The 13448-nt window shown below is 43.8% G+C and overlaps 1 protein-coding gene across 4 annotated transcripts in view; it reads left to right on the top strand.

Annotated features, from left to right (window-relative positions):
- The window catches only part of FBXW2 (F-box and WD repeat domain containing 2), a 26883-nt gene extending 13435 nt beyond the window's left edge, over nucleotides 1–13448 (top strand). For 3 of the 4 annotated variants that reach the window (XM_055579493.1, XM_055579492.1, XM_055579494.1), the window contains 5 exons: nucleotides 685–879; nucleotides 2872–3005; nucleotides 7118–7204; nucleotides 7818–7987; nucleotides 12792–13448. In XM_055579493.1, the coding sequence (XP_055435468.1) occupies nucleotides 685–879; nucleotides 2872–3005; nucleotides 7118–7204; nucleotides 7818–7987; nucleotides 12792–13080 (875 nt within the window). In that variant the 3' untranslated portion in view covers nucleotides 13081–13448. Of the gene's footprint in view, nucleotides 1–684; nucleotides 880–2871; nucleotides 3006–7117; nucleotides 7205–7817; nucleotides 7988–12597; nucleotides 12693–12791 lie in introns of all 4 variants that reach the window. The other variant, XM_055579495.1, reaches the window with a different exon arrangement.

Below are 13448 nucleotides of genomic sequence, written 5' to 3'. Positions count from 1 at the left end.
GCAGTAAAGTTGTGAATTGTTACACGATTTTCATCAGAGGCAGAAGTGAAACCTGCCTTTTATCTTAATCTTAAGAGACTTTACAAGCTCTTTGCTGAATTGTTGTGAATGTCTGGGAATAGTTTATGTCTTGTTTTCTTTGAAGCTCCTTCACACATTTCAGGATGGCTCAAGAAATTAGCAGTTAGCCTTTATAGACATTAACCTGTGATCGGGGCTTGTCTTTGACTTGCCTTAGAGTGGACATGTTCCAGCCTACAGCTTTACTATTTCAGCGTTCTTTGTTTGTTCAGAGTTGTTGGATAATGGACAGGCAGGCAAGTGTGTACATGCAGTGACAGGTAATACCCAGCATTTTAAGCTTAAGTCAGAGAGCTCATGATAGCCAGAGAGTTAGGGAAATTTACAAGGGACGCACCAAGGGGTGCGCCAGTCTAACACGGCTCTATAACCTCGAGCGTTTAGGGAAAAGGACTAAGGCTTGGAGTCGGTCCCAGGGCTGCTAGCACTGTTTTGGCCACGCAGAACAGGCTGTGTTCCTCTCTCTCTGCTTTGGTTTTCCCTAGCTATAAAGTGGGAGTGCTGGAGGAGGTTAAGGTTCTCCTTTAAGGATGCGATTTTGGGGACTGATGTTACTTCTTTAGCGTTTGTCTTCTTACTAACCTCCCTGTTTTTCTCTTGAAGGGTCAGATGACTTGTCTGCAAAACTGTGGGATGTGAGCACAGGGCAGTGTGTTTATGGCATCCAGACCCACACTTGTGCTGCGGTGAAGTTTGATGAGCAGAAGCTTGTGACAGGCTCCTTTGACAACACTGTGGCCTGTTGGGAGTGGAGCTCCGGAGCCAGGACCCAGCACTTCCGGGGGCACACGGGGGCGGGTGGGTCGCCTTTCTTCAAGGCTTTCCACAGTTACTTTAACCACACTGCTCAAGGCCAGGGGCCAAGAATGTGATCCCTCTTTTGTTTTTGTTTTTTTAATTTAATCTGTCATTCCCCCTACTTCTTTTTCAGTCAGTACAGTTAATCCCTTTACTCAGGTTATTCTTACAATTTTACCTCGAATTTTGCTTTTCCTTGGCCCATTTTTTAACTCGTAATGCCTTTGTACCTTTAGGCTAGGAGAGGCAGTTCTTCTTTTCTCCTGTTTCATTTATTTCCTGTTTGCACAGTCAGCCCCCTTTGTTTTGATCAAATTCCATACCTCCAAATTGAGTAAATGTAAATTTAGTCCACTTTATTTGTAGAGTTAGGACTGGAAATCCTTAGTAGTGACTACACAGATTACATCCAGTTGGAGCTTGGTTGATGATAATCTGACTGCTGAGAGACCAGATGAAAAGGAGGTCCCCGCGTGTTTCCTGATGAGGTTGCAGCAGCCTTAGTCTGTAAACTGGCCACCTGAATGAAACCTTGTGACCAGAGCATCTCCTCTGCCGCGTCGTATCCTGGAGCTTTGTGCAGAAATCACGTGGTCTAGTTCCCTTCTCCTCCCCCGCCCCCATTACCCACTGCATTAGCCTCTGAGAGTCACAGTCTGTGCTCTTGAGCATCACAGTTATGAGCGCCTTCCTGGACACCCTAAACAGGTTGAGTTTCTCTGCTGTAGGCTTCCAGTAACCTGTGTAACACCTGTCATCCAAGTGAGTATGGTAACTGGTTCCCCACCAACCTGTCAGCTCTGGAACAGCAGGGATCCCACCTGTCTTATTCACCCTTAGGTCCTGAATTCTTTGCATGGTGCTCAGTAGTTCTTTAAATTTAGCTGTTCTATGGCAAAACAACAACAACAACAACAATAAACCCCACCGAATCTGCACCCCCCCCATTTTGTTTGTCATCCTGTACATTTTTCTTCAGTCTGCTACCACTTGTTTGTAGTAATTAATATTTGAAGATATATGATTTAATATGGAGCTTATGTAGCAAACTGAGTGCAGTATTCCACATCGTCAAGGATTGAACCTGTTCCAGGTGAGTTTACACCTGGTCAGCTTAGAGAGCCCTGTTCTAAAAAATTTCCTCCTTACTGTTCCCAAGACATTGCTGTGGCTTTTCCTAACTCCATGCCTTTGCTGTTCCCTCTACCTGCAGTATTCTCTTTCTTTTCTTGATAAACTCTGCTCATCCTTCAGGGCCCACCTCCAATATCGCCTCTTCCCTGAAGTCCTCCCTGATACCCCTGGGCAGAGTTAGTCATTCTCCTTGGTGTTTCCCTAGCAAGAGGTAAACATTTACTTTTTTTTTTGGACTTCCTTCTCCATCCTTCACTTAGTCAGAGTTCCTTAAAGAAAAGAGCAGTGTCTTCATCTCTGGGTCCCTGGTGTCCCTTTAGAGCTTGAGGCATTTGAAAACAAGTACTTGTTATACTCAGGCACTGTTTTAGGTGCCAGGGATATAGGTCTGAAGAAGATCAGACAGTTGAGAGAATGGCTCAGTCTGAACTTAAGATCTTTGCTTTGTTTTTCTCATTACCCTGACTTTTCTTGAGCATGAGTGCTCTTGACATTTTATCTTACGCAGTAAATAGTACAAATCTCAGCAGGTCCACCTGTTTTTCTTCTCAGTCCTGAGAAGAAATGCCTGTATCTCCTACACTTGTCTGTCTCTGACTCTGAAGCTAGTACAGATATGAGAGATTGTATATTCCAGGGACTTTCCATCCTTAGGATAATAAGCTATAATAATAAGAATTTTGCAATGGGTTTTTTTTTAGCAAAAAATTGCTAGTTGAGAAAGCACCCTTCTTACAGTAGTTCTGGTTAAGAAATCACACACTTGGGCAGCTAGGAAGAATAAGTGTTATTGAACTCTGTTATACGAGACCTGCAGGCAGAGGCGCATTTTAACTGTGTGTGTGTTGTGTGTACTAGTGTTTAGTGTCGACTACAACGACGAACTGGACATCTTGGTGAGTGGCTCTGCAGACTTCACTGTGAAAGTGTGGGCTCTGTCTGCTGGGACGTGCCTGAACACACTCACCGGGCACACAGAGTGGGTCACCAAGGTGAGAAGGTTACTGATGTGGGCATCACTCTTGCCGAGGGTGGGGAAGCTGGGCGCGGGTTGGAGGATGGTAAGAAGACTTACTGATGTTGGCATCATTCTTGCCGAGGGTGGGGAAGCTGGGCGCGGGTTGGAGGATGGTAGACAGTGACTCATAAGTGGTAGATGAGTCATAAGATGGAATAGATGCAACCCCAAGGCATGATGGTGTACAGCAGTGGCCAGCATGTGAAAGACGCTCAGTAAACTAGTGAATGAATGGCTGTGGACATGGGAGGATGCTCACAACATATTAGGTGGATAGAGGGAGTGAATAAAACAGGTTATATCAAAAGCTACCTAGAGTATGAAGATAGTTTCTGAATGTGTTTTTGCACCGAAGTGTTGAAGGTGATTATTTCTTGTGAAGTTGTGAGTACTTTTTTCCCTGTAGGATAAGCACGTTTCTTTTTAAATCAGAAAAGCAGTTTTCATTTTGAAAAAGAAAGCTCTTGCTGGAAGTGGAACAGAGGGAAATGTTCAGGCTCTTTAAAACACCATTGTGCTGGTCTCTAGCCACTTTTATTCAACATATAATTGGAAGTTGTAGCCAAAGCAGAAGAAAAAAAGGCATCCATGTTGGAAAGGAAAGCTAAAACTCTCAGGATTTGCGAATGGATGATAATATTTTGGTGACGGCATCAGAAATCTGTTAGAACTAAAACATGTAAAATTGCAAGATATAAAATCTGTATACAAAATCTGTTGCATTTCTGTACACTAATAAAGAACTATCAGAAAAAGAAGTAAAGAAAAAACAGTCCCATATACAGTTGCATCAAAAAGAATGAAATACCCTGGGAATAAATTTAGTCAGTGTATAACAGAAAGACCTGTGTATTGAAAACTGAGACATTAATGAAGGAAATTGAAGTAGACAAATAAATGGAGAGTTGTTTCATGCTCACAGATTTGAACAGTCAAATGTCCATACTTTCCAAAGCAACCTATAGATTCAGTGCAGTCTGCATCAAAATTCCAATGGTATGTTTCAAGGAAATAAGACAAATAATCCTAAAATTCATATGGAACCACGAAAAAAAAAACACAAAACCCTTTAAAGGGCACAAAGCTGCAGGCATCATGCTTTCAAACTATGTGACAAAGATACAGTAATTAAAGCAACGTGATGTTAGCAGAACAGACGCTTAGATCCGTGGAACAGAATTGAGAGCCCAGAAGTAAACCCTTGTGTCCATGGTCAATTCATTTACGACAAAGGAGCCAAGAATATATGATGGAGAACAGACAGTCTCTTCCATAAATTTTGCTGGGAAAAGGGAACAGCCACATCAAAAGAATGAAACTGAACCACTGTCTTAAACCGTACATAGAAATTAACTCAAAATTGATTAAAGACTTAACACACCTGAAATCATAAAACTCCTAGAAGAAAACATAGTGAGCATCTTGACATAGGTTTTGGCAGTGATTTTTTGAATCTGGCAACAAAAGCAAGAATAAAGTGGGGTTGCATCATACTAAAAAGCTTCTGCGCAGCAAAGGAAGCCATCGACAAAATTAAGAGGCAATTACTGAATGGGAGAAAATATTTACAAATCATAGGTCATGGGCTAATATCCAAAATATATAAATCATACAACTTAAGAGCAAAAAACCAAACAGTCTAATTAAAAAATGGGCAGATCTGAACAGACATTTTCCCAAAGAAGATGTATAGATAAATGAAAACAGCGACTAACAAGTAAATGAAAAGATGTTCAGCATAATCATCAGGATAATGCAAATGTGAATCGGAACCAAAATGAGATACCACCTCATACCAGTTGGAATGGCTATTACCCAAAAGACAAGAAATAGCACGTTGGTGAGGTTGTGGAGAAAAAAGGAACTTTATTCACTTTTAGGAGAATGTAGATTGGTGCAGCCACTGTGAAAAACAGTTTGGAGGTTCCTCAAAAAATGAGAAATAGAATTTCCACATGATCCAGCAATTTCCCTTCTGGGTATCTATCCAAAGAAATTGGAAAACTCAGAAAGATGCATGCATCCGCATGTTCATTGCAGTATTATCTGTAATAGTCAAGATACAGAAACAACCAGAGTTGTTCATTGATGGATGGATGGATGTGTATGTATATTGAAATATTATTCAGCCATAAAAAAGTGAAAACGATTTATGATAACATGGATGGACCTCAAGGACATTATGTTAAGAGAAAATCTTGCAAGAAGTGAAACAAAAATTTACAGCATCTTTCAAAGAATATTGTGATATTTTCTAGTTTTAAAGAAAAGAATTGCTGTGAATATCAAAAGCCGTGTTAATGGAAATGTCATGGAGAAACACTTCTTGAGCCTACCTTGCTGTTCTGTGAGGGGCCGAGTATATATGAGTGAGCATATATGAGTGAGCAAAGTAGACCCAGGCCTAACATGAGTGTTAGTCTAGTAGGGGAAATAGTTATTAATCTGTAATTTCACAAATAAATACATAATCTCAAATTGTATTACGTGCTTATGGAGGAAGAGTGTGGTGTTCTCTGAGAAAGTCTAGGAAGTTGTCTGATTTAGTTTGATTGAGGGAAAGCTTTTAGAAAAGGTGCCAAATATGAAGAATGAATTGGAGGTAGCTGTGTAAAGAGTAGAGGAGTGTTTCAGAGGGTGCGGTGTGTGCACAGGCCCTGCGGTGGGAAAGAACCCAGAACTTTTGATAACCTGATGCCCTGGAAGACCAGCGGAGCTGAGCTGCAGTTGGGGGAGGTGTGGGAGCGGGAGCCGTCCGGTGTGCTCTACCAGACCTTGTTAAGGGTTCTGTGTGATTCTAAGTGTAGTAGCAAGCCATCGATGAGTTCTGAGCACGAGTCTGGTGTGATTCATGTTTTAATAAAATAATTGCTGAGTGAAAGAATGAATTCGAGTGGGGCACAAATGGGGCACAAGCGGATGCTCGGTGGCCAGTTAGACTTTTGCAGTAAAAGCAAAAGAGACCCCTGGCTTGGACTTGGACGGCGCCAAGGACAGAGGAGGACACATGCGGAGGCTGTGTCTTTGAGGCAAAGCCAGCTGAGCTTACGGGGACAAAGGAGAAAGATGACTAGTGGCTTTTAGACTGGGTGGGGCGGTGACTCTGTGAGAAGACCAGTAATACCACCGAACTGCACACTGGAAAATGGTTACGATTCTGCATTTTATGTTCTGTGTATTTTACCACAATTAAAACAAACTGGAAAGAAAAATCTGTGCTGGGCACATTCGGTTTTAAATAGAAAAGTTACATAAGACAATTTAGTGTTAGTTAAAAAACAGTGGATTTGGGGCTAGGACCTGACTATAATGTCTTAGACAAGTGACTGTCCCTTCAGGGTCTGAGTTTGATCATCTGCTCAGTGTTCTTGTAAACATTAAATGAGGTGATGGGACAGCTCCCCACAAATTTCATTTGTATCAGCAACCCAGGCTTCTGAGTGAGCCTGGCCTCCCTTCTCACTTTATGCTGATTTAATGCTAAAATAACCAGAACCTAGTGTTTACAGATTATCCCAAGTGCTCATGGGATTTTAGCTTCTATTACATTTATTTTCATTGTTTTATTTCATTTTCAGTGCGGTTATCTGAGATGCTAGGTGCCCCCCACCTCTGTTTTTAAAGATGAGGAAAGAGATGAAGAATTTAGATGGCCCGCCCAAGGTTGCCGAGTCAGCATAGGACAGATTCTGGTCGCAAGTAGAGTGTCGTTTCTCTTTATGACGCACGTACCTACGAAAACAGGTCATTTGTACCTATTATGTGTATGGATTTTTTAATTTCCTATTCCTTATCATTTTATGACGTCACATTTTATGATTTGAAAAATCAGTCCTAATGTCTGCTTCCAGACCAAAGCTAAGAGTAAATGCTGCCAATATTAGACACTTTTGGATCCTGCTGGTAGCCTAGAGAATCTGGTTATAATAAAACTCTTAGTAAAGGTTAACTTGAGTTATAGTTAACATAGAGTTATAGATTACCCACATACCATATCATTTCGAGCTCTTTTTCATATTTCACTTAAAAGGGATGAATATAGTACTAAAAGCGTCTTTCTATAACATGGATATGTATTATTTCTAGGTGGTCTTGCAGAAGTGCAAAGTCAAGTCTCTCTTGCACAGCCCTGGAGACTACATCCTCTTAAGTGCAGACAAATATGAGATCAAGGTGAGGTTTTTTTCCCTCGATTAATTTGCTTCATGAAAGAGTGTGGTACAGGGAAATATTTCAAGGGAGGCAGGAATGTCTTTAGTCTAAGCCCTCTTAAACCCATTGGAAAGAGAATTAATTCATTTTCTCTGTGCTCTAGGCAGTTTCTAACTCTTATTTATAAATGAAGGGGGGAAAATCCACAGAAATATATCTTCAATGCATTCTTACCATTTTCTTAAGACATATATCTCCTGCCCTCCTCCATTCTTAGATATGAAGTATGAAAACATAAACATCTATTTGTATAATAATAAAAGCAATTTGCAAAAAGTTTGCAGAGCACTCTGGCATATATTTTTATTGCATCTTCTAAAATGTTCCATATGGTAGGCACTGTCTTCATTGCGGGAACTTGGGTTCAGAAGAGGTTGAATATTTTACCCAAGATTACACAACACATAGGTGCCAAATAAGAATTTGAGCCCCTGCCTCAGCTGTGAAGCCTGTGGTGTCTCCAGTTCACGTCACTTTGTTTCTGACTTAAGCAGACACAAGCCACATTGTTTAAAAACGGGTTTTTCTCTGGTGATGCGATCTATCATCTTTCCTAATTTTCTCTTATCTGTAGATTTGGCCAATTGGGAGAGAAATTAACTGTAAGTGCTTAAAGACGCTGTCTGTCTCTGAGGATAGAAGTATCTGCCTGCAGCCAAGACTTCATTTTGATGGCAAATACATTGTCTGTAGTTCGGCACTGGGCCTCTACCAGTGGGACTTTGCCAGTTATGATATTCTCAGGTAATATTTCCTTGGGCCTTTACTGTTAATAGTCTGTTGCAGTTTATTGATAAAGACAAAACAGTATTTGGATAAACTAGTTAATAACTTGCTTTGGGGAAATGTTTACTCACATCATCTGTGCTGAAAATCTCAAACAAAAATATTTTAAAGGCAGTAATTAAACTAGGAAGAGTTATATGTTAGAACGTAGAGACTCTAGCTTCTAATTCCTCTTCTTATGTGCTGTGTGCTCAGTCACCTCTGACTCTTTGAGACCCATGGACCGTACGTAGCCCACCAGGCTCCTCTGTCCATGGAATTCTCCAGGCAGGAATACTGAAGTGGATGGTCATTTCCTCCTCCAAAGGATCTTCCCCACCCAAGGATCAAACCCTCGTCTCTTGAGTCTACTGCATTGGCAGGTGGATTCTTTGCCACTGCACCACCAGACAAGCCCAGTCCCGCTTCTTAACTCTGAGTTAACTTCCCCTTTCACAGTGTCTGGATTCTCCTGCCAGTTTTTCTGGAAAATGAAGAGTTTGGATGAAAAGATCTTTCAGATTTCCTCTAGTTGTAATATTTTAAGTTCTACTTCCTGGTCATTTGAAACTGTGCATTGAGGAATCAAGTGACCTTCTTTTGACTAGTAGAAAGACAGAGGTACTTAGAGAATGTTACAGCCTGCGGGCTTTCTCCACCGAAATAGAGGCCTGTGGACAGTTTTGTGATTCACTGCATAGACCCCTCTGGAGACGGCAGTGTATGATAGTGTATTGGAGGCTGGGGGAAGCCAGTCCTGTGTGGTGATTAAGAGAACTGACTTTGGTGATAAATAAACCTTGCTTTAAGACCTAGTTCTGTAAGGTTCTTAACCTCTCTCTGCCTCAGTTGTCTCACCTGTAGAGATTAAATTAATTGCCTCTAATGAGGATCAGTCCTAAATGAAATCAGTCCTGAATATTCATTGGAAGGACTGATGCTGAAGCTCAAGCTCCAGTACTTTGGCAACATGATGGAAAGAGCTGACTCATTTGAAAAGACCCTGCTGCTGGGAAAGATTGAAGGCAGGAGGAGAAGGGGATGACAGAGGATGAGATGGCTGGATGGCATCACTGACTCAATGGACATGAGTTTGAGCAAGCTCCGGGAGTTGATGTTGGACAGGGAGGCCTGGCGTGCTGCAGTCCATGGGGTCGCGAAGAGTCGGACACGACTGAGCGACTGAGCTGAACGGGGATCCAGCTCAGGACCTGACAGTCTGTGTTATTAATACTTCTGAGAAGTCCTACGTAAAGGAACCTGTTTTAATTTGTTTAACCTACTGTACCTCCCACACATTGGCATGGTGCCCTTGCTTGGAGGCGTGCCTATTGACAGCTCAGAGAATTAGTGTTCCATAGCGTGCTTCCCTGGTGGCTCAGACGGTAAAGCGTCTGCCTGCAATGCGGGAGACACGAGTTCGATTCCTGAGTCCGGAAGATCCCCTGGAGAAGGAAATGGCAATCCACTGCAGCACTCTTGCCTGGAAAATCCCATGGACGGAGGCGCCTGATAGGCTAGAGTCCATGGGGTCGCAAAGAGTCGGACACGACTGAGCGACTTCACTCACTCACTCACTCAGCGTGCTTCAGAAAGGACTGCCTGGAGACAAAAATTGAACACTTTATCTTCATTGTTTTTACGTGTGACTGTTTAGAGGTCAACTCGAATGGGATCTTATCCTGCCAGCCAGCAGCTGACCACCCATCTTTGGTCGTAAAGTTACAGCCTCATTATTGTCTTCCTAGAGTCAGACATACACTACTACTTTGTTTTTTTTTTTCCTAACCAGTTAGATTTCCAAGCTATCAGAATAATTTCTAGAAATAATTGATAATTGCACCCTGACAAAACAAACTGGAACAGATCCTAGAAAACATTAGTCCAAGCTCTTCATTTTACAGGTTGGGGAACTGAAGCTGAGAGAGGTTAGGGGCCTGGCCGAACATCCCACAACTCACCCTAGCCCAGCACCCACCCCCCACCCCCCCCCAATCCGTCCATCCATCCATGGCTGGATCATCCAGTAGACATATGCCCAAGGTAGCAGCAAGCCAGAGAGAAGGAACTTTTGAAAGAACTTGATTCTTTGCAAAGTAAGAAATTCAAGTACAGTTGGCCATGGGTTTTGCACCCACAGATTCAACCAACTGAGGATGGAAAATTTTTTTAATTTTCAAAAAGTTCCAAAAAGCAAAGTTTTGAATTTGCCATGCATCAGCAACTATTTTCATAGTATTTACATTGTATTGGTTAAAAGTAATCTAGAGATGAATTGAAATACACGGGAGGGTGTGCACAGGTTATGTGCAGATACTGCACCACTCTGCACAAAGGGCTCGAGCCCCGATGCATGTGGTATCTGAGAGGGCTCCGCAGCCAGTTCCCCCAGAGACGACTGTAGTCAACATGGGGAAGTCAGGTCTTTGATAGTTTGCTAATGTTTTTGTTTGAATTAAATTTTGGAAGAGAGGGGTGTTGAGGCAGAGTGGAAGAAAGGTGTTGTAATCTTTCTCCTGCTTGGAGTCTATAAAGGTTTCATTGGATCCTGCACCTGCTTTTCTCCTGTAAGAATGGCAGGTGGAGTCCAGATTCCAGACGAAAGTTCTGTTAGTTTTTGCTGTTTGGATATACAAACAGGAACTTTTGGAAAGAACTTGATTCTTTGCAAAGTAAGAAATTCAAGTACAGTTGGCCATGGGTTTTTGCACCCACAGATTCAACCAACTGAGGATGGAAAATTTTTTTTAATTTTCAGAAAGTTCCAAAAAGCAATAAACAGCTGACTGCATGCAGATGTTTTAATGATTGGGAGAAGAGCAACATGGAATGGGGTACTCTGAGACTCTGCCTAGTTTGAGAAGTAAAGGAAAGCTGCTTTGAGGAGGAGGGTCAGGCCAAGCCATTAAGGGTGAGGAGATGCAGCTGGCTAAGCGCTGGGGGTGCGAGTGTGCGGTGAGGATCACGGTAGACCGAGCGTGCAGCCTGCTGAAAGGCCCGGGGCCCACCGGAGCCCAGTGCCCCTGAGTGACTGAAAGGCCAGTGTGGCAGATGGGAGTACAGTGGGAGCCAGGGAAGGGGTTGAACGTTTGAATCAGGTGGTAATAGGTGTAAATTTAAGTGTGAGGTTAAATGATTGACAGCGTCCAAAAGCAGAGTGGGGAGACCAGCTGAAAATCCTGGGCGGTAGTGCAGGCAGCAGGTGATGTCCTAGATCAGAGCTGTGGCAGTTGAGGTCGCAGTGAATAGCTCAGAGGAAAATTTAGGAGGTAAAACCAGTAGACCTTGGTGGTTCGATTTGTGGGTTTAGAGTTGGATGACTGCCACATTTCCTGTCTTGAGTGTTTGGGTGAATGAGCAAGCAAGGAAACAAAGAGAAGCAGGTTTGGCTACGAAGTTTAGTTTTGGACCTGAGGAGTGTGAGGAACAGGTCTTTGTCTTCATGCTGAGTCCCCCTCCCTTCCTGGTCCCAGACTGGAGTCCGATTCTGTGTACGCTCTTTCCCGTCGACCTCCCCGCTGGAGCCCCTCGTGCGGGGCCTCATGGATCCTTCACTATTGAAGGGTGATGCCTGTGGTGGTTTTCTCCGTCTCCTCTGGTTAGCGTCTGTGCGCACTCGTTGCTGGTGTCCTTGTTAAGATATAGAGCAAACGGGATGTCACCTGGGCTCAGGCGGACGGGCGCAGCAGTTTGCATAGCTCTGTCTTGTCGCTCTTTTCCCAGCGCTTCTGAAGAGAACGCTGACGTTTCACCTTACTGAGCGTGCAGAGACTGAGGGCTGTTGTTTTCGTTCGTGTGCCTGTTCAGCACGGCCTCTCCCCCCTTGTGCCTTTGTCATCAGTGTTTTTTGAACTGCCAGCCTGAAAAGGTTAAAGCTGTCCTCCCTGCTCTCCCAGTTTTCTCTAACTTACTACGAATCTATTATTATTAAATGTTTCTGAATTATTTGGGAAACTTTATATTTTCAGCCTCTAGACTATTTTGAGCGGAACCTGTGTTTGCTGCCTGCAGAGCAGAGCAGCACCCAATCACTTGATTTTCCGCCTTCTTTCTGGGCTTGGGGGGGTTCCCCTCCGCCAGTGCAGTCTGCCCTCCACATCTGTGTGCTCTGTATCCACGGCCGTGGAGGGCCAGCCATACTGCGCCGTTCTATGCAAGGGACGCGAGCATCCTCAGATCCTGGTATCTGAGGGGTTCAGGAAGCAAGGGATGATGTATAGCAGTTTTTACCCAACGGTAAGAATGGAGTGTTAGACTCTCCTTCTGACTAGTAACTAGCTAGTTGTAAAGCCTTAGCCAGAGTATTTACCCCCTGGCTGGACTTCAGTTTTCACATCTTAGAAATGAAAATATTAAATGAGATAATCTGAAGGATCCTTTCCAGCTTAGATGGGCATTTTATGCTTTTATAAATGTTTATTTCCTTATATGCCTGTGTTATGTTATTATGAAGGGTTTTTTTCCCACACCTTTTTTCCAAAGTAGGGTGAGTTTTATGTCCTCATATTTTCCTTTTTATAAGAAAGTTCATTTAGTTTTAAATTTGCTTGAATTTTGTATTGTTTTTTCTTGGACTGCACTGCTCACAGGATGGACGATCTCACTTTCCCGACTGAGTATGGAGCCTGCGCCCCCTGCAGTGGCACCGTGGAGCCCTCACCACTGGACCGCCAGCACATGCCCTGTATTGGTCTTAAATGTCTCCAGAAAAGATGACAGCAGCATAGCAGATGCACAGTGGCCTTCATGCCTGGTTCACGTCTCTTAACTCTCATCCTTGCAGGGTCATCAAGACTCCTGAGATAGCGAACCTGGCCTTGCTTGGCTTTGGAGACATCTTTGCCCTGCTGTTTGACAACCGCTACCTGTACATCCTGGACTTGCGGACAGAGAGCCTGATTAGCCGCTGGCCTCTCCCCGAGTACAGGAAATCCAAGAGGGGCTCCAGCTTCCTGGCAGGCGAAGCATCCTGGCTGAACGGACTGGATGGGCACAACGACACGGGCTTGGTCTTCGCCACCAGCATGCCCGACCACAGCATCCACCTGGTGTTGTGGAAGGAGCACGGCTGACACCGCGAGCCGCTCTGCCCGCTGACTTCGGGTGCCGGGGCTGCGGGTTTGGGGTGCAGCCTCTGTGGCAGCCGACTGCATGAACCAAAGTTCTCACCTCATGGTATCATCGCGCAGCGCACAATCATGTATCTGTTTGCGGGGGCCAGGCTCGGGGCGGGGGCTCGTTCTGGCGACGCACGGCGCGGCAGGCTGCGGGTGCACCGCCGGCTCATCTGTCCTTAGTTTGCGGGTCAGTGTGAGAGGCTGCATCTGGGCTTCCTCTTTCTTGAATATTGGTTTTAAGTAAAGAAATTTAAATGGCTCATTAATCTGCTAATTGGTTGCCTATAAAAACACAGTCTATGATTAAAGCTTTTTACCATTGC

Source organism: Bubalus kerabau, chromosome 4 (assembly GCF_029407905.1).
Source record: "Bubalus kerabau isolate K-KA32 ecotype Philippines breed swamp buffalo chromosome 4, PCC_UOA_SB_1v2, whole genome shotgun sequence".
NCBI classification, from domain to species: domain Eukaryota; kingdom Metazoa; phylum Chordata; class Mammalia; order Artiodactyla; family Bovidae; genus Bubalus; species Bubalus kerabau.
The sequence above is the reverse complement of the archived record's forward strand: the minus strand, read 5'-3'. Positions and strand labels throughout refer to the sequence as shown.